This window comes from Danio rerio, chromosome 21 (assembly GCF_049306965.1).
Source record: "Danio rerio strain Tuebingen ecotype United States chromosome 21, GRCz12tu, whole genome shotgun sequence".
Taxonomy (NCBI): Eukaryota; Metazoa; Chordata; class Actinopteri; order Cypriniformes; family Danionidae; genus Danio; species Danio rerio.
In genome coordinates, this window is record NC_133196.1 from 42,278,250 (window position 1) to 42,303,670 (window position 25,421).

At 35.6% G+C, this 25,421-nt stretch overlaps 2 protein-coding genes and 1 long non-coding RNA gene across 6 annotated transcripts in view; 1 reads left to right on the top strand and 2 right to left on the bottom strand.

Moving 5' to 3' along the window:
* The first annotated feature begins 1,681 nt into the window (after positions 1 to 1,681).
* On the top strand, positions 1,682 to 18,501 carry LOC141379905 (uncharacterized). The gene is made up of 2 exons (XR_012396871.1): positions 1,682 to 1,930; positions 17,879 to 18,501. It is a non-coding gene; the product is annotated as an uncharacterized lncRNA (long non-coding RNA).
* Positions 2,222 to 22,346, bottom strand: traf4b (tnf receptor-associated factor 4b). Of its 2 annotated transcripts, XM_073934406.1 has the most exons (8): positions 22,065 to 22,346; positions 15,844 to 15,895; positions 15,085 to 15,146; positions 12,544 to 12,648; positions 10,207 to 10,368; positions 5,592 to 5,753; positions 4,900 to 5,055; positions 2,222 to 3,093 (listed from the first exon to the last, which is right to left on the bottom strand). In XM_073934406.1, the coding sequence occupies exons 6-8, from the start codon at positions 5,691 to 5,693 to the stop codon at positions 2,437 to 2,439; spliced, it is 915 nt and encodes a 304-aa protein (XP_073790507.1). In that variant the 5' UTR covers positions 5,694 to 5,753; positions 10,207 to 10,368; positions 12,544 to 12,648; positions 15,085 to 15,146; positions 15,844 to 15,895; positions 22,065 to 22,346; the 3' UTR covers positions 2,222 to 2,436.
* A 683-nt stretch (positions 22,347 to 23,029) lies between these two features.
* aldh3a2b (aldehyde dehydrogenase 3 family, member A2b) overlaps positions 23,030 to 25,421 on the bottom strand; it is a 37,682-nt gene continuing 35,290 nt past the window's right edge. For 2 of the 3 annotated variants that reach the window (XM_073934481.1, XM_073934480.1), the window contains one exon: positions 24,129 to 25,300. The gene's annotated coding sequence lies outside the window, so the exon portion shown is untranslated. Of the gene's footprint in view, positions 23,774 to 24,128; positions 25,301 to 25,421 lie in introns of those variants that run through there. The other variant, XM_073934482.1, reaches the window with a different exon arrangement.

The following is a 25,421-nucleotide window of genomic DNA, read 5'->3' on the forward strand; positions in this document are numbered from 1 at the left end:
CACTGAGAGGGAACACCAAAGATCGCGATTAAAGGGCAAACAGCTAACTTGACCCCCAGAATATCTGAAACAATTTTAAAGAAAGTAATCCAGTAATTCTGCAACTTGGGACAAAATACAAACATATGACTAAGGTTACAAGGTGATAGTTTACACTTATCGCACATATCAGAAACATTGGGGTACATTTTAGAAAGTTTGGCCTTTGAGAGATGAGCTCTGTGTATCGTTTTAAATTGTATAAAACTAAGTCTAGCGCATGAAGTGGAGGTGCGCACATTGTCCAATACTGCACTCCAGTTGTCAACTTCAAACTCTACGTCAAGTTCCTCTTCCCAGGCCCTGATAGCTTTAATGTTATGAGAATTATCCTTTGACAAAATAATTGCGTATATTTTAGAAATAATCCCACTGGTATGAACATTCAGTTTCAAATACCTCTTCCCATGGAGACTTTGTAGGCAGGGAGGGAAACTCAGAGAACAGAGAGGAAGCACAATGTCTAATCTGAAAAAAAACGAAATAAGTGGGAGGGGAGCAGGTTAAATAATGATGATAATTCTGAAAAATTTGCAAACACATTGTTAATATAGAGATCTTCAAAGCATTTCAGACCTTTCTTTTCCCAGAAAGAAAATACAGAATCTGAGAAAGAAGGAAGAAAAAGATGATTATTATGTATAGGGGTCATAGTCGATGCAGAGGTAAAAGGTTTAATTCAATTCAGCTTTATTTGTATAGCGCTTTTACAATGTAGATTGTGTCAAAGCAGCTTCACATAAATGGTCATAGTAACTGGAACAGTGTGGTTCAGGTTTTAGTGTTTAAGTTCAGTTCAGTTTAGTTTAGCTCAGTTCAGTGTGATTTAATCATTACTGAGAGTTCAAACACTGAAGAGCCAATTCATCGATGCGTAGCTCTACCAATCCTGAACCATGCGAGGCAGTGGCGACAGCGGAGAGGGAAAAAAAACTTCACCTGATGGGAGTGAAGAAAAAAAACCTTGAGAGAACCAGACTCAGTTGGGCACGACCATTTTAGTTTCTCCGCTGGCCAAAAGTCTTGTGCAGAACTTCATTCGTCGTGGTTTAGGCTGGAAGATGGCCTCAGCGAAGACTCGTCTGTCCCTGGAGCGTTTAAAGTGACGCCTAAATTGAAAGAATATTTTGAGAGAAACACACACTATTAGATTGTATAATGCAAAGGGGACACTGGTAGAGAAGAGAATACCATATATACCACATATCTTTAAACTGTGGGGACAACCGAAGCACCCGGAGCAAACCCACGTGAACAAGGGGAGAACATGCAAACTCCACACAGAAACCGCAACTGACCAGCCGAGGCTCGAAACAGTGACCTTCTTGTTGTAAGACGAACGTGCTACACACTGCACCACTATGCAGCCCTCATTTCATAAACATTTTCTTGAAAATGACTGTCATTTGTAGCGCTGCCACATAATTGAGGTATGCTTTCTGTTATGTTCATTAAATGTGTGAATAGGCCTGGCAGTAAAGCATACTCACGGTTCTTAAAGCTCTGAATATACAAATGAATAATGGACTTTTATTTTAGATTCTTTATTTTGAAGGGATGAGGTGAGGTGAATGTATCGGCGTTCTATTTCCTGTTCTGTCGATCTTTTTCAATATATACACATTCACATAACATACTCACCACAAGGGGGAGATAGAGGGCACCTGGACATTACTCACAGTGTCATCTGAAGAAGTCAGGGGAGCACATGGAGTAAGAGTTTGCCGAGGTCTAGCTTTTTTTCTTGTTTTCGTGTGCGAGGGACAATCATTTGTGTGGATTTTTTTTGCCCTTTTTGGACTTGTTAGTCTTTCAGGTCTGAAGTAAAGACTATCCTAAAAGGACACTTGCAACTTAAGATGGTACAATTATCTGGACTCAAACTTTTCTGGTGAGAACAATCCATTTTGCATATACTCTCATCCACGGACTTTGCACATATAAATACATACATACACACACACACCCTCACTCACCATTTCTGTATTATGTTATTGTATAAATGTTGTTTGTGTTTTTGTTTCATTTTTAGGACTTGTTCAGAGACATTTGTGGTTTTATTACATAAAGTATCTCTTAATCCATGATAAAATTTGAATACAGAAACTAGAGAATTGAACCATATCTTTTATTTTTTTCTTGTGTATCCCGTTGATTTAAAGACGAATGTTACACATTAGCCTTTTCAAGAGTCAATGTGATTTATTTGAAACATACAATAGAAAAAAAGGACAAGCAAAATAATGTATTCACATTTCACATGCTTACAGTATCTCAAAATCCTTCATTTGTGGTAAAACCCTAATTAAACATACATTTGTTATTAAAAAGCTCCTCATTTTGAACAGATGAGTGCAAGTGTTGTATTTTCACATTATTTATCAATGATTTCAAAACTCAGTTTAGTATCTTCTGGACCACATCTATAGATGCTTTAATGAAAACAGCGTTGTCTCTGATATAATTCCTTTTCTTCATCTCTTCATGGGAGATGAACTTTGGGTAGCCAAATCCCAGCATGCTCTCATCCAGACAGCCTCCGCGAATACTTCCCAGAGCTCCAGGCCGTGGCCTCTGGAAGTTCTTCCAGGTGGGATCTGGGCTGAAGGTCTCTGTGATGTGCTGGGGTTTGGTGAGCGCCGGATCGCACTGATCCAACAGCGAGAAGGAAACACGGTAAGGGAAAGGCCACTCTAGAAGCCCATCATACTCTCCTGGAAGAACACGGAGGTAGACGGACATGTGCGTGTCCTCGCCGCTGCCATTCCCATTGAGAAAAGCAGACACCTGCAGACGGTAGCCATAGTTGTGAGAGTAGAAAGCAGGACTGAACAATTCCAGACACCCAGACGTCCTGGTTTTGGCCTCCTGCAGCCGCTGGCTGAAGTCTGTGAGCTTCCAGAGCAGTGTGCCGTCTCGACTTCCGGAGAGCTCCTCCATACGGCGCCGGAGATCCCTCAGCTCCAGCCTCTGGCGGTTTACCAAGCCACACAGGAGAGAGAGGTGTGTCGGTGCAGCCTCTTCAAGGTGTCGAGCCACCCCGGTCTTAGGACTCTATAAGTGCAATAGAGAGGAAGACACGAGCACATGATATGGTGCTGGAGATTTTGATGCTTTTGGAGAAACATGGAAAAACATTATACATACAGAAGTCCCAAATCTGTTTTTGTCATTTTGAAAAAGCCCTTCTATTTAGATTTAACTGCTTGTTAATGGAAATATCAGATATCCCACAAAACAAATCATGTCCCATCCAAATCCAAGAACAAAGACACCTATTCCCTACTACTCCTATTTAGTGATTTTTTTTGGGGGGGACTGGTTTTGAATATAGCATTCAAATTGACCCCCTTGATTTAATAACAATCAAAAATGTTATTATTTTGTTATTTTATTGAACTGAAAGCCAACTTATATGAACAGTGTGCATTTTAAACTTTACATTTAATCTAAACCATCCATGCTAAAACACACACACACACACACATACACACACACACACACACACACACACAGACACACACACACACACAATACAAAATCTGTGCTTCCACGCTGTCTTTTTTAACTCATAAAAGCGTTTGGTTACTTTAGATCTCCCAGAAATGTTGGTGAACACAACTTAAGCACAGTTTTTGTCTTTGACTCCATTTTAATAATGATTTTCATGGAGAAGCTTTCTTCTTCTGTCATGTCATTGGTTGTTGGCACTAGCTTTTATATATATATCTATTATATTTTATATAATATAATTTTTTCCAGCAATTCTAATCTATGCTGCAATTAACTAAGAAAGTGCTGGTTACTACATGAGTAAATGTTAGAATCAGGGGTAGGTTATTACCTAGATTATGTATTGACTAATAATAATACACTGTAAAATGTATACTTAAATTATAGTAAAATGTTTAGATGTTAAAAACTATTATTTCCCACATAGCAAAATTTCTCTGGCCCACACAATCAGCCTTTTGCTTGGCCCACATGCCGCAGTGAATTACTGTACATGACTGGACCAAATCTGGCTTCCAGACAAGGGCCAAACACAGACCATATCTGGGCCAAGTCTCAGCCAAGTTAATAACTCATAACTGGGCCTGAACTGGGCCAGATAGGTTGGTGTGTCACGATTGCAATGAAATTGATAAACCCATGGAGTGATGCGCTTTAGGCACACTATAGGCACGCTTTTTCTCAAAGTGACCTGATTGGTAGAATTTTTTTTCTTTACTCAAAAATGATTTTAGTGTATTTTAAATGTTGGTCAAGACTGGCCAAACTCACATGGCCCACTTATCAAATTTTTAAATCTGGGCCAAATACTATGTTTTTCATCTGGCCCAAATCTTGTGTGCCGCCTTAAAAAACGGTGCCACCTTTGCCAAACCCGGGCCATGTTTGGCCCACATGCTGTATGCCAGTGCTGGATGAATGCCTGCTGTGCCAGCTTTATGCCAAATCTGGGCCAGAATTCTTTGCTACTTATTAGTCTTCATCATCATCATCAGTGTTTATTAGATAGTCATTCTTATTAATTGTTTACAAGCATTTACACTTTGGAAATATCTTATAAATGTTTTAACTCCTCTCTAAACTTGTAATTCGAAATGTTCAACAAATTAAAGCAAAAGAAAAAGTTGAAAAATAAGCAATATTGGCAGCTCATACCCAAGTTTTCCACTAGGTGTCGCTAACTGAAAGCATGACTAAGGATAGTTACAGCGTATGCCAGTTTGTTTCTGTTGTACTTATATATTGTCCACTAATACACTGACACACATAAGAGTTTCAGATACATTTCATGGCCACAGTATTTCCCATCTAAGACATATGTTAAATATCCATAAATGCAGATCATACCCTGTGTTTGCAGCCAGCCTCTTTGAATGGACAAAGCACCATAGCAGTACTGCATCCCTCCTTCACATGCGCCATTAAAGTATCTCGGGTGATTCCCGGTGTGCCGCATCTGTTAGGACACTGCATGGGGAAACGTGGACACTGCTGCTGATGATTCTGCAAATGGAAGATTAAGAAATTTTTAGATAAATCAAAGACCTTGCAATGCATTGCCTCATCTAAATACTCAAAGGGTATTTAGGGTGAGGCTGCAAATCCCGGACGATACCCATTTTACTTACATTTCTTTTTTAAACATATAATATTACCACATATAGTTGAAGGCAAAATTATTTGCACTTCTTTGAAATTGTGATTCTTTTTCAAACATTTTTCACAGTTTTTACATCTTAAAAAACAGTTTTTAAGGTCAATATTTTAAGCCCTCTAAGGATTTTTTTTTATCAATATGCAACAGAACACCTAACTTGCTAATTAAGCTAACTAGAGAAAAAAAACACAAGTGGTTAACACTAATATTGCAAAATAAATAAAGGCATGTTAGTTTAATAAAGAATAACACAGTGGTTTAAGTCACTAACAGACAAATACGAGTTATTGCTGTTTTTTAATAAGTGGTAAAACAGTTAAATGTATAATAAATGTAAATAAATGTTGCAGAAGTAGGATGGTAGAGTATATAGTGCACTGACCTGAATAGTGTCATAGAGGAATTCCTTTTTGCAGTATCTGCAGGGAAGTTTGCGTTTAAGACACTCTGAAACCGAGTGCTGGGCCAAAAGTCTGCGCACCATACGAGCACCACATTTATTCTCGCAGTACACGCTCTCCTCGGGACAAACACCCTGATGATTCTAAAGCAAGACAGAAAGGAAGATTAAATAAATATTACTGAGAGTAAAGTGGTGTCGAGAAGCCAGATTAAATGTCAAATAACAAGTGAGCCTAGAATCATGTGCCTAATTTTATATTTAAACAATATTCAGTTGAAGTCAGAATTATTAGCCCCCCTGTTTTTTTAGACCGCTTATTTATTTTTTCCTCAATTTCTGTTTAACGGAGAGAACATTTTTTAAGCACATTTCTAAACATAATAGTTTTAAGAACTCATTTCTAATAACTGATTTATTTTATCTATGCCATGATGACAGTAAATAATATTTTACTAGATATTTTTCAAGACACTTCTATACAGCTTAAAGTGACATTTAAAGGCTTTACTGGGTTAATTAGGGTATCTAGGCAGGTTTGGGTAATTAGGCAAGTTATTGTATAACGTTTTATTTTGTAGATTATTGAGAAAAAATATAGCTTAAAGGGGCTATTAATTGTGTCCCTAAAATGTTGTTTAAAAATTAATATCTACTTTTATTTTAGCCGAAATAAAACAAATAAGACTTTCACCAGAAGAAAAAAAAATGATCAGACATACTGTGAAAATTTCCTTGCTCTGTTAAACATCATTTGGAAAATATTTACAAAAGAAGAAAAAATTTGAAGGGGGCTAATAATTCTGACTTCAACTGTATGTGAAACAAGAAAATATGTCAAGTCATCTTTATTTCTATAGTGCTTTTTACCGTGAACATTGTGTTAAAGCAGCTTAACATAGATGATGAAAAGTGAAAAAAGCCTAAACGTTATTTAAGATTGAGAAACATTCCATCAAATCAGGCATGCAGTAGAGTAGTGGTTGAATTTTGGTGCAGTTCTAGTTAAATTGAATCTGATACAGACATCAGAGTCTAGTTCAGCTAAATGTGATTATATATATAAAAATTCCACAAAAAACAGAGGACGCATGAAAGTTCCCAAATGTGTTCTTGATATCGAGGACGCATCAATGCAGACTTGAGCACCTAGCTCGCTCTAGAAGTCCCAGAAGTCATTGCGACTGGAGGTGGGAAGCGCAGCATTTTATATAGATTTATTATTAAAGTTCAGAGACATAACTTATTTGTCTCAGCAGTGTCCCTAAATGAGACGGTGAAAATAAACATTAACATGAAAATCTTTATAAAGGCATAAACACATTAAGCGTGTTTAATTGCTGAAATTCGTAATAAAATATGTTTCATTTGTATTGTGCAACATGTATTTGTAAAGTCTTTAAGCAGAGACCTGAAGATTTTTTCTTCTTTTCTGTGATTTCCTACATCTTTTGGGTTTAAAAAAAAAATCTAAAATTAGAGTTTTTTCATTTTGTTTTTATTTTTAATTGTACAGCATGTCCACTGTAGTGCAGCACAGGACTATTTTAGTTCAAAACAACTGCCAAACTCAGACAACAAAACTGTACAGGATATATATGTAAAGGGATACTAATCCAATTACTAATCCAATATTAATGTAACAAAAACAAAAGAAAAAAAGCCATTTTTTTCCCTTTGTATTGAAATTCCTGAAACAGTTTAGTCTGAAAAACAGCCGGACTCAAAAAAAAAAAAGGATGTTAATCCAAAACAAATTTAACATAAAAGCGATTGAAAACTGATTGTCGTTCTCTAATTGTCTCTAATTCTCTAATTGTCTGATTGTCAGACTCTAAATCAGAGTCTCCCTCAACTATCTAATAAAGAATACTCTCTGCTTCAGTTCTGCCTCCTACAACATGCATTAATTACATTAAGATGGTCGTGGTGACACAGCACAACAGCTATGAAAGCTAAATGTATTGTTCTTGACACTTTAATAAACAAATATATATGCAATAATAATAGTAAAAAAAAACATTTAAAAAGCTAAGTTTTAGATGCCTCACTCCTTCCCATAAAATGTGCTTTTTTGAAAATCAGTTTTTGAAGTGGTTCCTGGCATGCCAGCCAATCAAATGACATATCGCTAGAAAGCCCAGGATGTCCTCTGAACAGTCAAACAGGACTTGACAGAGTAGCTCAAAAAATTCATGAAAACGCAATGTCCAGAGGACACATGTCAATGGGCGACGTCTCAGGAGGCTACAGTGAAAAGGGCAAAAAAAGCTATAAATCGTTGTATGAAAGCTGTAATGTTTACATAATTTTTTGTCAAAAATGCATGTAGGTCACATGACCATCAAGAAGAACGCAGCATCACATTTCTCACAGGACGCATTGTGTTCTCGCACTCTCCCGTGTTCATTCTTCTTAGGTGACCTGGCAAGACCGGTCTTCACAAGCATGCAAGTTCATTCTCTGCATCATGGAATTGAGAAACAGCCTAAGAAACCTTGATTAGTTGCATCAACTGTGTTTGGCACAGTGCAAAACTGTGCAGAGCTGCAGCCCACCGGGAATTGAGTTTGAGACCTACTGTATGAGCTAGAGAGTACTTTTGTTTGTTTTTTTAGCCTTCCTTTATTTGTCAGCAATAAATGTTTTAATCATTTAAAATATAATGACATTTAGTCTGATCACTTATTTTGTTTGCTTTTATTTTATTTTATTTTTTACTTTATTTTATTTTTATGTTTTAAACTGTCCAGGTCGGAATATGTATGTTGTTTGATTTTTACATAAAATATATCCACTGCGCTAATTGACAATTGGACATTATTGAACCCATAGGTTTATGTATTTTTCCATAACTGTTGCATGTTATTTGAATTATTAGAATATAGGGTTCTATTTTGACGGTCCATGCGCAGAGCGCAAAACGCAGGGCGCAAACGCTTTCAAGGCGTATCAAAACGCATTTTTGCTAATTTAAGGACGGGAAAATCCGTTTTGCGTCGTGGTGCATGGTATAAAAGGGTTGAGTTTATTTTCTTAATGAGTTATAGGTGTGTTTTGAGAATAAACCAATTATAGTCTCTTTTGCCATTTCCTATTAGAGCCAGCTGCGTTGCGCCATAAGCGAATTCGCTATTTACAGGACGTAAAGTAATTCTAAGTGGAAAAAATGAGCATTTCAGTAGCAAACAGTTAACAGTTTTTTTTTTTTGGATCAGTTTTTTCTGTTAAGAAAACTGTTAAACAGAGCATCTACTGCATGAGAATGAGAGATAATGGATCTACTTTCACTTTTGCTCTTGGATAGGGAAACCTTTACGCACAGACATCAATTAGTCTGTAAATAAATAATTGCTTTTGTTAAGTATTGTTAAGCTTTTGCAAATATTCGTTTTAAAACTGTTTCTAAATTCAGTTCTAATTTCCAGCAAACGAATAAATGAACAATAATAACAAAGTGTGTTCAAAAACCTGAGTTATATCCTAAAACACATGCTGTGCACCATATGGTCTAAAACCTGACAGGTGGACAAATCTAAGCTTGTTTTTAATAAAACAAATATAAATATGGATATAATAAATAATCCTGCTAATAATGATAACATTATACAAAAGCAAATTGTTATGAATGAACTGAAAAAGCCTCCCGAGATGAAGAAGACATAAAAGCAGTGGTTTTTCACATTTATGTAGGCTAGAAAATAAAATGTTTTGTAATATTTTAATCCTTTATATTTATATCCTATATCTATTCTTATTATATCCTATATATATCCTTAATATTAAATTTTTTCATATGTAAAGATATTTGCCTATTGCTCTCTTGTGTGTATTAAGCAGTGCGTAAGCGAGGCGCAACTCTGCGCCGGAGTTTAGACCGGGTTTGTTTTGGTCTAATGAAAAATCTATTATAGTTTCTCAAAATAGCAACGCGCCAGCAGTGCGCCTCAGAACGCCTTCCTTTTTAGACCAGAACGCCTATGGGCGCACATATGAGTTCAAATGCATTTGCTATATAAACAGCGTAGCGAAACGCCTCAAAACGACTCTTGCGCCAAGCTGAAACTAGCAAAAGACTATTGCGCAGCGTCTTGCGCCACATTGCACCGGGTGTATTATAGGGCCCATAATGTTCATTCTACATTCATAAAATCCCTTTTGTAAATTGAATAGATGCCAACTCCCATCTTTAACTAATTACCAGGCTATTACAAAAAAACTATTAAAGCTTGAGTGTTGTATTTGTCTTTTCATTCCATTACTAGCTGCCAAAACCCTCAGAGTAAAAGCCTGATTTAAACATTGCGCATGTTGATATTGATATATAGAAATCCCAACATTTTTATCACTGAAATATAGTAAACTTATAGTTGCACTAAGCAATTTAAAAAATAAAAATAAGTCCCTTGCAGAAAAGGGCGCATCTAGTAACTACAGAGGAGATATCATAAAGGGGTGAGGTTTTGTTGGGTTATGGCTGTTGGATTTTGTGCTTTCAATTATCAACACTGATGTTAAAATGTTGAGCAAATATTGTGCTACAGTATGAAAAAGGACTGTGATGGTAAGACAGCAGTGAGAAATGCTCATGTCTGACCTCGTATGCCTCTCCGGTGAACTGTTCTCCACAGTGATCGCAGTGGAGTTTTCTCTTAGCACAGTCGTGCTGCAGGTGCTCGGGTAGTTCACGACGCAGCAGCTTCACAGAACATCGGTTTGGACATGACACCACGTTAAACTCACACACTGACAAATGGGCCTGCAGGAGAGGACAGAGATCTGGGTGGTTATAGCATGTTTTGATTTTGAAGACATGATGAGAACTCGTTATCAAATTTGTGCTAAATCTTTTGTAACTGATCAGACTTTCAGATCTCAAAAAATGGACAGTCAAAACTACAAAAATGGCCATAGTGTTTGAACTTTAAAAAGATTAAATCAGACAAAACATTTGACCCACATGCATTCAGTTCTAAATCTTTAGACATTCATCAATCTATCCAGGTATATCTAGCAAAGCTAAGCAAATAATCGTGTGGTGAAGTCATACAAGAACAATTGGTACTACAAAGTGTTAGTTATGAACAGGACATTTTTAAAGCTGCTTTTCCACTGCTGAGTATGGTATGGTTTGGCTCACTTCGGTTTGGTTTTGATTAGCTCAGTTTGCATTTTCTGCAGTTTAGTACCGCTTCAATTTAGTTGGGGTCATCGAAATAGTTGCTCTGCCTCTACTCCCCGAAAAACATTTTAATTCTGGGTCATCCCATCCAGCTCTGGCTTGCTCCTTGCCTACCAGCGAGAGGAATTTCTGGACCTCTTCTTCTGATCACGATTTTTTTTTCACATCTTTTTCTTGTAGTGGAATAAAAATGGTTTATTTGTGCAAACAAACTATTTGGTTTGCAGACCCAGTGATGCTGGTGGAGACGATTCTACCAAAATGTGACAAATCTGTAATGAACAGTGTGTCTACAATACATTTTGGTAATGGGATGGCTTGCTTGGAACCTCACCAGAGGTGGCACTAAAAAGTACCAGGTACAAGGTGTTAAAGAAGTGGAAAATGCCCCAAAGTGAGCCGTACTAAACCAAACAGCGCTCTATCATGCGGTGAAAAGCACCTTAAGTTCCAAATTTTTTTAAGTTTCCAAATTGGGAGCATATATATGAGAAAAAAAATGGCTGTTCAAATCAGATGCAGTGGATGAACCATCTGTATATTTCATAATTATTTTGTCATTTACAACACTATTAAGTTCTGTTTACATTTTTTTTTTCATCTGATTTGTTCATCTAGATCAGTGTTTCTCAACCACGTTCCTGGAGGACCACCAACACTGCATGTTTTCGATGTCTCTTTTGTCTGTCACACCCATTACAGGTCCCTCGATCTCTGCTAATGAGCTGATGATCTGAATCAGGTGTGTTTGGTTTAGGCGACATGGGAAATGTGCAGAGCTGGTGGTTCTCCTGGAACATGGTTGAGAAACATTGATCTAGATCATCTATATCAGGGGTGCCCAAACTCGTTCCTGGAGGGCCGGTGTCCTGCAGATTAAAGCTCCAACTTGCCTCAACACACCTGCAAAGATGTTTCTAGAAAGCCTAGTAAGAGCTTAATTAGCTAGCCCAGGTGTGTCTGATTGGGGTTGGAGCTAAATTTTGCAGGACACCGGCCCTCCAGGACCAAGTTTGAACATGCCTGATCTATATATATGCTAAGCTTTGATTGGGTAAAATTTTGAAAAAAATTTTTTTCTAAAAGTCTAGTGCAGAAAAACTGTACTATTGAGAAATATGATTATTAAAATGTTAGGTTTTAATAGGTAAACTTCATTTAAAGTATAGTTAAGCGTTAATCTTAAGCGTCACATGATCTTTCAGAATGTCTTCTTAATGTCACTTTGTGAACAATGAACAATTTAATATTAACGTTTTGCGTTTGTATTAACGTTTGTAGCAAAACTATGGTTATAAAAATGGTAGTCAATGCACCCAAAAAAAACATGGTTACTATACTTAACCATGAATAAAATACTATAAAATGAAAAAAACAAACACTTTTAAGTCATAACTTAATAAGATGGCAGTTTGTGTGAGTTAAAACTTTTTAAAATTTACAAAAAAAAACCCATTAATATAGGTTGTTTTTGTTTAGTAGCACTTTAAATGTATGTTATTTCAGGCCTCAAAAATGCCACTGTAATGAGAATGAAGGTCTAAAACACATACTCTTTAGCAGAAAATAGTTTAGTGAATAGGCTGACTGCTGTTTTTACTGTGTTAAATGCCATGCAGAACAATCGGCCAGCACTTCCCAGGGATTCCAGAAACCATACAGAAACCGCAATCAGAAGGTTGTGTGTACGAGCTTCTACAAGTATGACTAAGATCTGTGTTTTTATGTACATAATAGGCCATGTTTTTTCACCTGAAGGAGCTTGTTCTGTGCAGTCCAGCGACAGCCCTCCTCACTGTGGATACAGCGGATGGGCAGAGAGAGAATCTGCTGTTCCAGCTCTAAGTCTGGAAAAATCTGCAATGACAATTACACATTCATGACTATGTACTGGAGTAAAACATGCAACATTTGAAAAGCATAGTAGTCTATTTAAAGTGTTAGTTAACACAAAAACTAAAAAAAAATTATTACTCACCCTCATGTTGCTAGTTTTAGACCTTTAGAACACAAATTAGGATATTTTAGAAGAAATCCAAAAGCTTTCAAAAGGTCCCGAGCCATTCAAAGTCCAGAAAAGGAACCAAAGACATTGTCAAAATATTCCATGTGACTTCAGTGGTTCAACTGGGATCATATGAAGCTCACAGAAAACGACTGCGTGCCAAAAACTGTCAGAACAACTTTGTTTGCCACTGTCTTCTGGATCAGATCAGGGTGCAAGTTTATTATGCACAATACAATGGTTGTTGCATACTTTAACGGCAATAGATCGTGCTGCTCATAGTGAATGTAGAAGACCTAATGACCTGATGCAGGAGAGAATATAAAGGCAAGCAGTTACAGTTTTTTTGGCACACAAAAGTTTTCTTGGAGCTTTGTATGATTATAGTTGAACTACTGAAGTGGTCTTGACTGTTTTTGAACATTTCATTACTGTATTTGCTGCCTACGGAGGATAAGAGAACTCTCGGATTTCATCTAAAATATCTTCATTTGTGTTCTGAAGATAAACAAAGGTCTCAGGGGGTTGAAACAACATAAGGGCAAGTAATTAATAACAGAATTTTTACATTTATAGATTTCCATTCATTTAAATGTGATATATATACAGCAGCCAGACAACAGGGTACGGTGAACATATTTTGGCTTCACTTTTCTTTTCATTTTATGTCATTTAATTGGCTTCAAATTCAGATGTGTAATGGTTGTTTGGTTTCAAACATGTTCTAAAAGCAGTAGACCACTCAGAACAGAGTGCGTCATGATCTGACCAATCAGGGGTGTGTTTCCGAAAACCATTGTTAGCCAAGTAAGGTAGCAAGTTGTGTTGTTACAAACATAGTTCCTTGATTTGGCATTTCCCAAATCCATTGTTCGAAAGAACATTCGCAAACTGCGTCGCTAACTTTTATGCTTGCAGCTACACATCTGGAACTGTGGTTAGAAACATAGTTCCTGGCTGTGTTCTACTCCCAGTTACCCCCTATGCCCTATTCACTTAGAACATTCTAACATTCAAACTTGGAATGATTTTTTTTTTAAAAAAAGGATTAAAGTCATCACTTTTAGTTGTAATTTGCTTTCAAAGTATTTTCAAATACTTAAATTAAATTCAAAGTTCAGTTTTAGCGATCTTCATGTTTACAATAGCGCTCCCTTCGCAGTGCACTTTAAAAACATTGATTTTATTAAAGTGCACTGCGAAGGGAGCACTAAAAACATTGATGTTAAAATAAGCTATTGGTGACCTATTATTTAAAAGCAGAATTTAAGTTACATCTTTAAAGCTTGTAAAAACAAAAAAGCACAGCATACGTTTTTGCTTTTAATTTATAGTAGGTTATTTATTAAGTATCTGTACTGTATATGACATGGGCCTGTTAGTTAGAACATTTCTGCAGTGGTTTGCATGTGTCAAATTGTAAAAGTAGACTTTTAAAAAATATATAACAAAACATAAATAAACAATATTCTACTTAATAATAATAATAACAACAATAATAATAATAATCGTCAACATCATCAATATTATTAATATTATTATTAAAGTAGGATTTTTTTCATTTCCTAATAATAAATATTAAATTTATTTTCTTAATAAATAGCCTCATTATTTATTTATTTTTTATGTGATTTATATATGATATTACAATATGTGTTCGTTTTGTAAGTGATTTTATGTTTTAGAATAGAATATGTAATGTTCTCAATAATTGATAATAATATAATATAAATTTTAATATTGTTCTCAATAATGTAATGTTCTCAATAAAAACACATGCCCTATATGTAGTTTACATATATTTCAATTAATATGGAAAAAGAGTTCATGTTTTACCAAAACTAATATTGGATTTTTTTTAAATGTGTAAAACAATATAATTTGCACAAAGAAATTATGGGGTTCTTCTATAAAGAAGTTTGTTATTAGAGCATCAGTATGGGTGTATTCGTTTAACTAACATGGTTAAAATGATAGATCTGCGACAGAGAAACTACAGGTTTTGGGAAACACTCATCAATACATCGTTCTATTCCCAAACGATGCATCGTACTATGATAGTTCAGCCGCGAGTTACGTCATTGTTTAGGAAAAGCACCCCAGATCAGTTTAGAAAATTAGAAAGGAGAAGCTTAGTAAAACTATCTTTGAACAAACTATTTCAGCTACTGAGAAAAAGATGAAGCTGCAATGTATAACAGGGAAAAAACGAAAGCATTTTAACCTTGGATGGTTACAAGAGGCTCCAAAATTTCAAACCTTTAAAATAGCCTAACAGGGGCACTTACACTTAACAGGGGAGATGTTTTAAGAAAGATCCTCTTTGGATCAAATCAGCTGCTAACTGAAACTGTAGGTAAAGATTAATCATGATTAATTGCATCCAAAAGAAAAGTGTGTGTGTGTTTTTTTAATAATATATATTTATTATGTATATAATACACATTCAACTACAGTAAACATAACAAAAATATTTTCATTTATTCATTCACTTTCCTTCAGCTTAGTCTGTATATTAAAAGTTGCCACAGCAGAATAAACCACCAACTATTTCAGCATATGTTTTACACAGCGGATGCCCTTCAAGCTGCAACCCAGTACTGGGAAACAGCAATACACACTCATTTGCACACATAGTTATACACTACGTCCAATTTAGTTTATTCAATTCACCTATAGCGCATGTCTTTGGACTGTGGGGGAAAACCGGAGCACCTGAAGGAAACCCATGCCCACATGAGGAGAACATGCAAACTCCACACAGAAATGCCAACTGACCCAGCCAGGACTCAAACCAGCCACCTTCTTGCTGTGAGGCAACAGTGATAACCACTGAACCTCCTACATAGGCATTTACATTTTAGATGTAATTTGTATCTTACAAGTATATACATTTTATATCTAAATATAAACAAAAATATGCATGCATGTGTGTATTTATATATACATAAAAATTATGCACAGCACACACAAATATTACGTATACACAAACCTTTATTTTGGATGCGATTCATCTTTGCACAGCACTATTTTTAATGAGTACTCACTTTTGCATAATCCAGTGGCAGCTGGTCTTCTGGGCATGTGAACACTCCTTCACTATTGAAATACATTAAAAAAGTGAGTCAGACTATTAAATCCTAATAGTAATATCAATGATATTTTGAAAGCTATATTGCATATTTTGGGACTGTCATTAAAGAATCTCCATAGAAAATATGCTTATAAATTTACACTGTAAAAAAATATCAATTTCTGTTGTTTAATAATATTTTAATTTATTTTATTTATAAGTTTTTGAATTGCATTATGGGTCCTTGATCTTTCTTCCAACAACTTTTAACCTTGAAAACATCAAAAAAGTGACTTTTATTGACATTTTTAATAGTTTAAAGCGATATCCGCTTGTTAAGTGTGACGTCACGCGAAGCGGCTTCCTAGTCCAAGCGCTCTATTCAACTGAATGGGGAGACTCATGAAATGGTAATAATAAACGTTTACAAAGCGATTTCGAAAATCACGATCGCAGTATACATGTCCATGCCTAATATCCGATGGCCAGAAAGTGATTAATTATTTATAAATTGTAATATGTAATTTTTGGTATTTGTTATGCAGCAAGCCCAGAGATTGTTGTGTACACTATGGTTTTATATAAAATTAACTTTAATGTGTGATAGGAATAAACTAATGATTGCTCCACTCAAATGAATGGCGGCTTGGACCCGGAAACAGTATTACATACGTCACAAACACGTCACCACTTAACAAGCGGATATTGTCCGGCTTGGTGCTGTATCCGCTTGTTAAGTGGTGACGTGTATGTTATGGAAGGCCGTTGGGGCCATAACACGTTGTTGCAGACGTTCTGGTCCCAACGGCCTTCCATATGTTTGTGACGTATGTAATACTGTTTCCGGGTCCAAGCCGCCATTCATTTGAGTGGAGAAATCATTAGTTTATGATCACGTTTTATTCCCATCACACATTAAAGTTAATTTTATATAAAATCATAGTGTACACAACAATCTCTGGGCTTGCTGCATAACAAATACCAAAAATTTAACAATGCATAAAAATATTAATCACTTTCTGGCCATCGGATATTAGGCATGGACATATATACTGCGATCGTGATTTTCGAAAGTATTAAATCGCTTTATTAACATTTATTATTACCATTTCACGAGTCTCCCCATTCAGTTGAATAGAGCGCTTGGACCCGGAAGCCGCTTCGCGTGACGTCACACTTAACAAGCAGATAATACTTTCGAAAATCACGATCGCAGTATATATGTCCATGCCTAATATCCGATGGCCAGAAAGTGATTAATATTTTTATACATTGTTAAATTTTTGGTATTTGTTATGCAGCAAGCCCAGAGATTGTTGTGTACACTATGATTTTATATAAAATTAACTTTAATGTGTGATAGGAATAAAACGTGATCATAAACTAATGATTTCTCCACTCAAATGAATGGCGGCTTGGACCCGGAATTTTCGAAAGTATTAAATCGCTTTGTAAACGTTTATTATTACCATTTCACAAGTCTCCCCATTCAGTTGAATAGAGCGATTGGACCCGGAAGCCGCTTCGCGTGACGTCACACTTAACAAGCAGATATTACCCTACAAAAACCTTGTCATAGACAGAAAGTACATTTTCTGTTTTTTTCCAGACTTATTCCTCCAAATAATATTTCTTATACATTATATTGTTTCAAACTACAACAAAATGTCAATAAAAGTCACTTTGTTAAAATGTAGAGTTTAATTTTGGGCATCAAAAGTGGACTGAGCCAAGATCAATATCCCAAAATGCAATTCATAAACGTAAATGAAAAACACAACAAAAATATGGAAATTGTTAATGAATATATACTGTGTAAAATGCCAGCAATAAAACAAATCTGGAACTCACTATAAATGCAAGTCTTTCAGTTAGATTTTTTCAGATGCTGAATTTGTTTTGTCCACGTGTTTTTGCTTTTCAACATAACAGAAAGCAACACTTACTGTACACGTGAATGCGTTAGAATGTGATTTGCATTTGCTGAACTTTTACATGATATGTTTTAGGTTGAAAAACTGCCTCCGATTGAAGCCTCCACATCATGAAGCCTGAATGATTCACAGTGGAATTGATTTGACAGGAACTGGAGAATCACCTCCTACACCACAGGCTGACGGAGGCCTTCAGGAGGACGACACTGAATCATCCCTCACATACACAACATGGGGAAGCAGAACGACCAACACCACATATATTAATAGAGCTGCGATCTTTCCATTACGTGTGACACTGAAGCACAGCGTCATTTCAAAATCCTGTTGGGAATTTTTCACAAAAGTCCTGAGGAGCTTCATCATAGGAAGATGGAAAATCCAATTGCTGCATTTTTGAGGCATGCACATACTTGCACACCTTTGGTTTTTTGATAACTTATTTTTCAAATTTTTAAAATGCCATTGTGACTTGAATATAGATCTCCAATTGTTTGAAAGTTGTTGCAGTTTTTGCCACCAGATTTAATACACATTTTATAAAATAGCAAGGTTTGACAGAAATTACATGTGTTGCTTCTAATGCAACTTATACAACCACAGTGTTGATCATAAAATTCATCATTTCTGGTCAAATTTGTTAAGTATTATTCATTAAAACATAATTAATAAATAATCATGGCATTTCAGATGAAAAACAGAAAGAAGTCTTTGTCTTGCTTCAAGTCTTGTTTTATTTTTCATTTAATAGTAATACAGTAGCTCACTTAAAGTACAAATCAAAAAATTTAAACTTGTTTATTGTAATTATTTAATGAAAAATATAAACCTGTAAAATTTAAATTAAGCAGTCTAACACAAACACAGCAAAAAAAAAAAAAACGTAAAAAAAACAGTGCTGGATTCAACACGACCAATCTGTGTTTATTTTTGAGTGGACAAACACTCAAACATTATCCTATATGTGCATTTTATTATTGGAAGCATTATTACAAGTAAAATATGTAAATGTACTTTATATTTACATTATTTAAAAAACCTTTATTGTCATATAAAGAATTTCTACTAATGAAAACACTGAATTAATGATGACACAGAATATATTACCGCCATAAATGTCTATTCATTCAATCATTTTCTTAGTCCCTTTATTATTTCGGGGTCGCCACAGCGGAATGAACCGCCAACTAATCCAGCAGGTTTTTACGCAGCGGATGCCCTTCCAGCCGCAACCCATGTCTGGGAAACATCCACACACACATTCACACACACACACTCATACACTACGGACAATTTAGCCTACCCAATTCACCTGTACAGCATGTGTTTGGACTGTGGGGGAAACCGGAGCACTCGGAGAAAACCCACGCAAACGCAGGGAGAACATGCAAACTCCACACAGAAACGCCAACTGAGCCGAGGCTCGAACCAGCGACCCAGCAACGTTCTTGCTGTAAGGCGACAGCACTACCTATTGCGCCACTGCTTTAAATGTCTATTTAATAATTTATTTATTTGTTTGTTTGTTTATTTATTTATTATTAATTAATGTATTTATTTATTTGTACAAATAACATTGACATTTTAAATAATGCAAATTAAGCAAACTATATATCAAAAAAAATTCAATAAGTGACTATTTTTTAAAGTAACTTAACGTTTCTTTCAAGATCAAATCATGACTTTTTCTACTAATGGAAAAACACAACGAAAAGGAATACATTTAATTTAAACGTAATATTCATTCATTCATTTACTTGTCGGCTTAGTCCCTTTATTAATCCGGGGTCACCACAGCGAAATGAACCGCCAACTTATCCAGCAAGTTTTTACGCAGCGGATGCCCTTCCAGCCGCAACCCATGTATGGGAAACATCCACACACACATACACTCATACACTACAGACAATTTAGCCTACGCAATTCACCTGTACCGCATGTCTTTGGACTGTGAGGGAAACTGGAGCACCCGGAGGAAACCCACGCGAAGGCAGGGAGAACATGCAAACTCCACACAGAAACACCAACTGAGCCGAGGTTCGAACCAGCGACCCAGCGACCTTCTTGCTGTGAGGCGACAGCACTACCTATTGCGCCACTGTCTCACCCTAAATGTAATATAAACTATTTTAATAACCATACAAAGTTTTACAATTTAGAAAGTGTGAACAAAACAAACACATTTTGTCATGTCTTATCTTGTTCAGGACACTCAGTGAGTCAGAACTGCAGATGGGCCACCTCAAGGCAGATGCATGCTTTATCATGTTCACCAATGTGCTAATTTAATATCATAAATATGTCCACATTATATATAAGCCTAACAGTATAGCTATTACTCAAAGAGCAGATGGATTATACAGTAATTTATCCCCTAAATACCTCCCAATGGTCATGTTTTAAATCACTGGACGAATTGTCTGACAAACAGCAATTGAATATAATCAGTGAATTAAGTGTAAGCGTGTACGTGATTGAATGTGAATGAACAAGACTTTCAGTCACTGTGAAAACATCCACAAGACAATGATTGCCATTGTTTCAGTCTTTTTAAGCAGTGCGACTGATATATATGCATGTATACTCGTCAGAAAAGATGGTATGCAAAGAATGGGTCATAACCCAAAACTGCATGCTTATAGTTGAGCAACACTACCAAATAAACTGACTCACTGCATACTTTCTTTTCTAGAAAATCCTTCAGGCTTTCTAAAGAATACGAGCAGATTTCTGTGGCAGTCCGATTATACTCGCATCTCTTTTTAAACTTTAAAATGTAACAGAGGAAAGCACATAATTTTATGTCAACTTTGCAAAGTAAAACTGTCAGTTCAGAGGCCGACAGACAGTCTGTAGCCTGAGGGATTTAGTGCGGCTTGGACATCTTGCTCGGCCTGTTTGGCGTTAGTTTATTGTATCTTGTCATAAGGGCAATTATTTTTAAGTGATGCTTTTCACATAGACAATTAAACACATCTATTAAATTTTCTTAAAAACACATTTGTAATTCAGATGGTGACTTGAAGATGTTTTCAGTTTACAAACTCCAATCAAAAATTTGATTAATGAAGGTTTTTTTGTTGGATACTAAAACTACATAAATAATAAATAAATAAATAAATAAATAAATAAATAAATAAATAAATAAATAAATAAATAAATAAATTTAATTATGCTTTGTTTTAGCAGCATAACCTTTTCGTTGAGTATTAGCCACATTTTTTTAAATAACTCAAAGGCTCATAACCAAACAAACAAACAAATAGATGTTCTTTTAAAAAATGTTCTTTTAAAAATGTTGCCTTGTTATGTGGCAGCATCACCTTTTCTGATGTATATTAACCTTTTTTAATTCAATGGCCCATCACTAAACAAACAAACAAATAATTAAATACTTATTATTAATTATGCCTCGGCTTGTATTGTGGCAGCACCATCTTTTCGAGTATTTTTTTATTATTTAAAGAGCCATCATACACACACACACACACACACACACACACACACACACACACACACACACACACAGTACATTTATAAGCTTTTTTTTATCATAGCCATTGCTTGTCATGGTTAGAGCCTTTGACAATTCATCATATATTTTAAAGTTTCAAAGTAAATACAGTATATTTAAAACTGTAATATTAAAATATATTTATATTAATGACATATTTGTTTTTATTTGTTTTTTTGTATTTATGTAATGTCTAATTTGTCATGTGATTTAGTTATTGTGCACTATTTGTTGTATATTTGTTGTATAATTATTAGTTTTTATTTCACGTTTTTGTCTTTTTCATCATGATTAAACGTATAAAATTTATTCAAAGGAAACTACATTTTAAAGTAATGTTTTTGTTATAGTTCATTGCATTCAGATTTAAAGACTTAACGTTTTAAACTACATAAAAATATTTTAATACAACTATAATTATTTCTAACTATTTGTATTGCTTCTTTTTTTAAGCATTGCTGGCATTGCTTCTTTTTCTTAGCATTGTTTTCTCCCTCTTTCATTATTTATCAGTGACCCAGATCATATTCTGGTCTGAACACTTACTTACTGTCCAGTCAGTTTTTTTACAGGGACGTCACGTGGACATCACATCACAGCGAGCGTTAAACATTGACTTTGCATATATTTCCATTATTCTTTGTCGTGTAGTGTGTGTGTGTGTGTGTGTGTGTGTGTGTGTGTGTGATTACCTGTGTGTTTCCTGTGTGTGTGTGAGTGAAAAAGAGAGAATAAGGGGTGTTTTACCTGAGGTACTCCTGCAGGCAGGTGTCGCAGAAGCGGTGTCCGCAGGTGGAAACCTGCACCGGCTCCCGCATCGGCTTCTCGCACAGCGGGCAGTAAAACTTCCGGCGCGGTCTCTCCAGAAACTTCAGATCCAAACCCGGCATTATAGAGAGCCGCTGCGCACTGTAATACTGCTGAGAACTTTACCAATGAAGTGAGGAATTCTGTGAGAAGGTTAATGATTTATTCGCCGGTGTGACAGTGATAAGGCTGTCGGTGATTTCCGTGTTGAGCAGAGCAGGTGAAGCTCAATGTTTACTGTTCAACTGTCCGTCCGCTCAATGCCCCACCCACTCGAGTCTCAGGGGGCGGGGCTACATACTACACCTGTTACTGTAAGCATGCTCATATTGCTTTTAATTCAAATAAACTGATATGGTTTTTGCTTTTAAAACTCCCGTTATTGTAATATAAGTAATTATTTTAAGAGCTGAAGTATATTTTAGTTAAATCAAAACAAAAAAAACCCGGTTTGGCAACTGTTTTTGTTATTTTAGTCTTACTGAGACTATTCTTTTTTTCTTTTTTATCAAAACAATATCCTTCAGCTTATTCCCTGGTTTGTCAGTAGTTGCCACAGTGAAATGAACCGCCAATTACTTTGGAATATGTTTTATATGGCAGATGCCCTTCCAGCCACATTTTTTTTATTAAACATTTGATTAATTTGTGAATATTCTGTTTATATATACATATATATATATATATATATATATATATATATATATATATATATATATATATATATATATATATACTTTTTTTTCCGGTAATTATTAGCTATCTGCAATTTAAAAGGCTGTCTATATACAATGTTTTATTCATTCTTTATTTCAGTCTATTATTATTATTATTTATTATTATTTTTCTGTTTTAATAGTATATATTTAGGCCATTTATGATTAATAAAGTTTATTTCTTGTTTTATGAAGTGGGAAGACATTTTTTTTTTTCAAATTTAGTTTTCTTATTCCTTCATTTAATCACTTAAATAGTTACATTTAGTCATTTTGTTGTGTTGTCAGTACTTCTGAATTGACCTACTTTATCCATTTTTATGTTAATTGCAGTTATAAATATTTTAATTCAGTAGAAACTAAATGCAAATCTTAAATGCGTGCACTGATGTAACATTATTTATTTATGTATTATAATGATTAACTTTGACTCACTTTTTATTTCCCTTATTTTAATAAAAATAAAATTGTGTAAATTTTTAAATATTTGATTTTTTTTATAAAATATAGTTTTAACTACCAATAACATGCTGAGTTTACGAACTGTGCTGCCATTGTGCTTAACAAAATCAGTGCCACCAAGACAACAATAAATAAGACATATTATGTGTCTCTCTTCTCCTCATTGTCCACCTGTCTCCAGTGTCATGTTGACATCTGACACCTCAACACCTCCACAGGCCATCCCAACTCAAACAGCACTAAAAAATGAGTCCCAGCAGTAAGAGGTGTTCATTTACCACACGCTCTCTTGGTTTACCAAACATATGTGTTTATCAAGAGTCTCTAAACATGCTTAAAGTGCTATATTTACATCTCATCTGAAGTCCGTAAACGTAGCCTTTACACAGTATCATCGAAACAGGTTTCATGTTGCAGAACCTGTTTTACTTCCTCGTTCCAGCAGGGAATATTCAGGTTGACCTTGGACTCCTTAAAACAACAAAAAAAACTTAAAAGAGCACAGCAAGATCAGAATATCTGTCTTAAACTCCTTGTTGTAAGCTTGTTTTCCTGTTTGATATGTGAAAGCTGTTACACAACTCTTGCATTCTTCGATGAGTGACTGAAAAAGGCTTTTGTTTTCTTTTAAATATGATTCATCCTAGTTAATATGTCAGTGTGTCGGAGAAAAGCAGTCCACGTGAGCTGCTGTGTGTTTGTGTAGGAGGACAACAAAGACACAGATAAAGGAGAGACAATAATAAAAGTTAAAGACAAGCAAACATTTCTATACACAGTCAGTGAGTTGCCAGAAGTTGCACAATTACACCAAAAAACCACTTGCAGCTGTGTAAAAACAGGTTTATTGTTGCATTAAAAATGATTTTGCATAAAAGTCTCACTAAATCTATGGTATTATTACAGTATAAGACATGTTAGGACTAAAGGAAATGGAGAAACAAATGAAGCGATCCTTCAGACAGAACATCCTTTACAGAAAACTAGATTAGCGTCATATGAGCTTAACAAACGTTAAAATCACACTTGAAACACACATGGAACATATGTAGAACAAACGGGAAATTTTTGCTTTTGGAATAGCAAAATTTTCCAACCCAGATTCATTCTGAAAACATACCGCTATATGTCTTGTACATGTGGCTGAATTGACAATAAAGCTGACTTTGACTTGATTTGGCTATATAAATTGTTGAAGAGCGCCAAATACATCCTACTGTAGGAGCTATGTTTTTTTTTTTTGTTTGCAGTTTTTGTTTTCGCGAATCCACTAGAGGCTGCTGTGTATGCTTTTTGAGATCTCAAATTTCTCTCGCGAGTGCCATTCGCGCCTGCTGTTCTTGCATAAATCCATCAGCGACTGACTGATCGACTGATCCACGCTCCTCCTTCCCTCAACCCAACCAATAGTGTTTTAAAAAGCACCAATTGCCAGGCCCACCCACTTACCTAAACCCAACCAACAGTTTTTCCAAACTTTTATTAGTTTTTCCAACCAAAAGCAATCCAGATAAAAAAAAATGCCCTCATGTGATTTTTACCACGTTATCAGATTTTACCACATTCTCACCTTGTTGTTTACTTGTTTGTTTCATTTTTTAGCTTCTGTTATCGTCTTAATCTCTTGCTGGAACCGTTCTTTCCCGGACTTGAACCCTGTCATCGTGGTCATCTCTGCTCTCAAACTCAAGTCCAACGACATACATGGCAAGCTACTGGACAAACTGGTAACAGTGGGAAAGCCATCTATACGGAGGTAAGCGGTCAGCTGGTAAGTGAGAAAAGGAACAGCGTCATACCGCCCCGTAGTGTTCACTTTAAAGAAGAAATGCAGCCATACGGGTACATACTTCTGGCTACAGAATTCACAATCTCCAGAAATGTATATAAGGCTATGTTTTCAGAATGAGCCTGTGTTAAAAAAAAATGTAATGTGAAAAACAAGTTCATGTGAAAAAATTTATCATTTATAAAAAAAAAAAAAAAGAAACTGTAACACTTTAAAGGCTGATTTAAACTTCTGCGTCAAACGCCGACGTATGCTACGGCGCTGACGCATAGCCCTTCGCCATGGCCGTAGCGCTGACGAGTCTAGGCGGGACAGAGAGCCCAATGTAGC

What these genes read in the sequence shown, in the direction of transcription:
- traf4b (XM_073934406.1), bottom strand. Translation starts at nt 5,693, where the DNA reads ATGGTGCGCAGACTTTTGGCCCAGCACTCGGTTTCAGAGTGTCTTAAA. An exon ending in TCCTCTATGACACTATTCAG is followed by an intron (nt 5,056 to 5,591) that starts GTCAGTGCACTA and finishes TTCCATTTGCAG; the next exon opens with AATCATCAGCAGCAGTGTCC. An exon ending in AGGCTGGCTGCAAACACAGG is followed by an intron (nt 3,094 to 4,899) that starts GTATGATCTGCA and finishes TTGCACTTATAG; the next exon opens with AGTCCTAAGACCGGGGTGGC.